Source organism: Eurypyga helias, unplaced genomic scaffold (assembly GCF_000690775.1).
Source record: "Eurypyga helias isolate BGI_N326 unplaced genomic scaffold, ASM69077v1 scaffold4061, whole genome shotgun sequence".
NCBI classification, from domain to species: Eukaryota; Metazoa; Chordata; class Aves; order Eurypygiformes; family Eurypygidae; genus Eurypyga; species Eurypyga helias.
In genome coordinates, this window is record NW_010230090.1 from 4,415 (window position 1) to 5,750 (window position 1,336).

The 1,336-nt window shown below is 50.2% G+C and overlaps 1 protein-coding gene across 1 annotated transcript in view; it reads left to right on the forward strand.

Moving 5' to 3' along the window:
• The first annotated feature begins 484 nt into the window (after positions 1 to 484).
• The window catches only part of ANKRD16 (ankyrin repeat domain 16), a 19,041-nt gene continuing 18,189 nt past the window's right edge, over positions 485 to 1,336 (forward strand). Inside the window, exon 1 of the mRNA XM_010160615.1 lies at positions 485 to 819. Coding sequence (XP_010158917.1) covers positions 485 to 819 — 335 coding nt within the window. The remainder of the gene's footprint in view (positions 820 to 1,336) is intronic.

Genomic DNA, 1,336 nt, shown 5'->3' on the forward strand with positions numbered 1-1,336 from the left:
GAAATTACTTTGGGAAGTAGAGACCAGTTCCTGGTTTTCCTGAGGGAAAAGGAATTGTCTTATTTTTCTTGAAAGAAAAAGGAATTTCTGTTTTTCCTGTGGTTGAGGCATGTTTCCCTTTTCCCAAGGGGAAAGGGAATTTCTGGATTTGGTGAGGGAGAATTTGGTTTAATTTTCCTCAGGAAAAGAGAATTTCTGGCTTTCCTGAGAGAAAGGCCGGTTCCTGGATTCCCTAAGGGGAAAGGAAGTTTCTTATTTTCCTGAAGGGGAGGACAATTTCTGGTTATTCTGAGGGATTGGCCAGTTTGTGGATTTGCTGAGGGGAAAGGAAATTTCTGCCTTTCTGGCAGGAGGGGCTGAGTTCTGTTTTTACTGAGGGAAAATGTTATTTTGGTTTATCCTGACCCAGGGAGCAGCCATTGTATTCACACAGTTTGAAACCATAACCCAGATGTTTTTGCCTCTTTCTTGCAGATCTCTAGCCATGGCGGAGGGGGAGAGGCCGAGGCTGCTCCGGCTGGTGCAGGAGGGACGGCTGGACCTCCTCCAAGAGGAGCTGCAGCCGGACGCCACGCTGGGCCCGGGGGTGCAGAACCAACACTATGGACGCTCGGGGGACACGCTGCTGCACTACGCTGCCCGATACGGGCACCGGGATGTCCTTGCCTACCTGGTAGAGGCGATGGGGATGGACATTGAGGTATTCAATAGCGACTACAAAAGACCCCTCCACGAAGCAGCCTCCATGGGCCACAGGGAGTGTGTCTCCTACCTCCTGGAGAGAGGTGCGAGTGTAGACTGCTTGAAAAAGGCAGACTGGTAGGTCACTGGCTTGCTTTGCTGTGGGACAGAGCGATATCTGAAACGGGGTTTGGATGCAAAAGGTGGGAATGCAACTGCAGGAGCCCTCACTTACAACTCTGGAATCATAGAGTGGTTTGGGTGGGAAGGGACCTTTTCAAGGCCATCTAGTCCAACTCCCCTGTGACAAGCAGGGACATCTTCAACTAGATCTGGTTGCTCAGAGCCCTGTCTGACCTGGCCTTAGAATAACAGAATTGTTTAGGTTGGAAAAGAGCAAAAGGTGGGAATGCAACTGCAGGAGCCCTCACTTACAACTCTGGAATCATAGAGTGGTTTGGGTGGGAAGGGACCTTTTCAAGGCCATCTAGTCCAACTCCCCTGTGACAAGCAGGGACATCTTCAACTAGATCTGGTTGCTCAGAGCCCTGTCTGACCTGGCCTTAGAATAACAGAATTGTTTAGGTTGGAAAAGACCTTTAAGATCATCAGGTCCAATGTCAACCCAGCATGGCCACGGCCACCACTAACACCT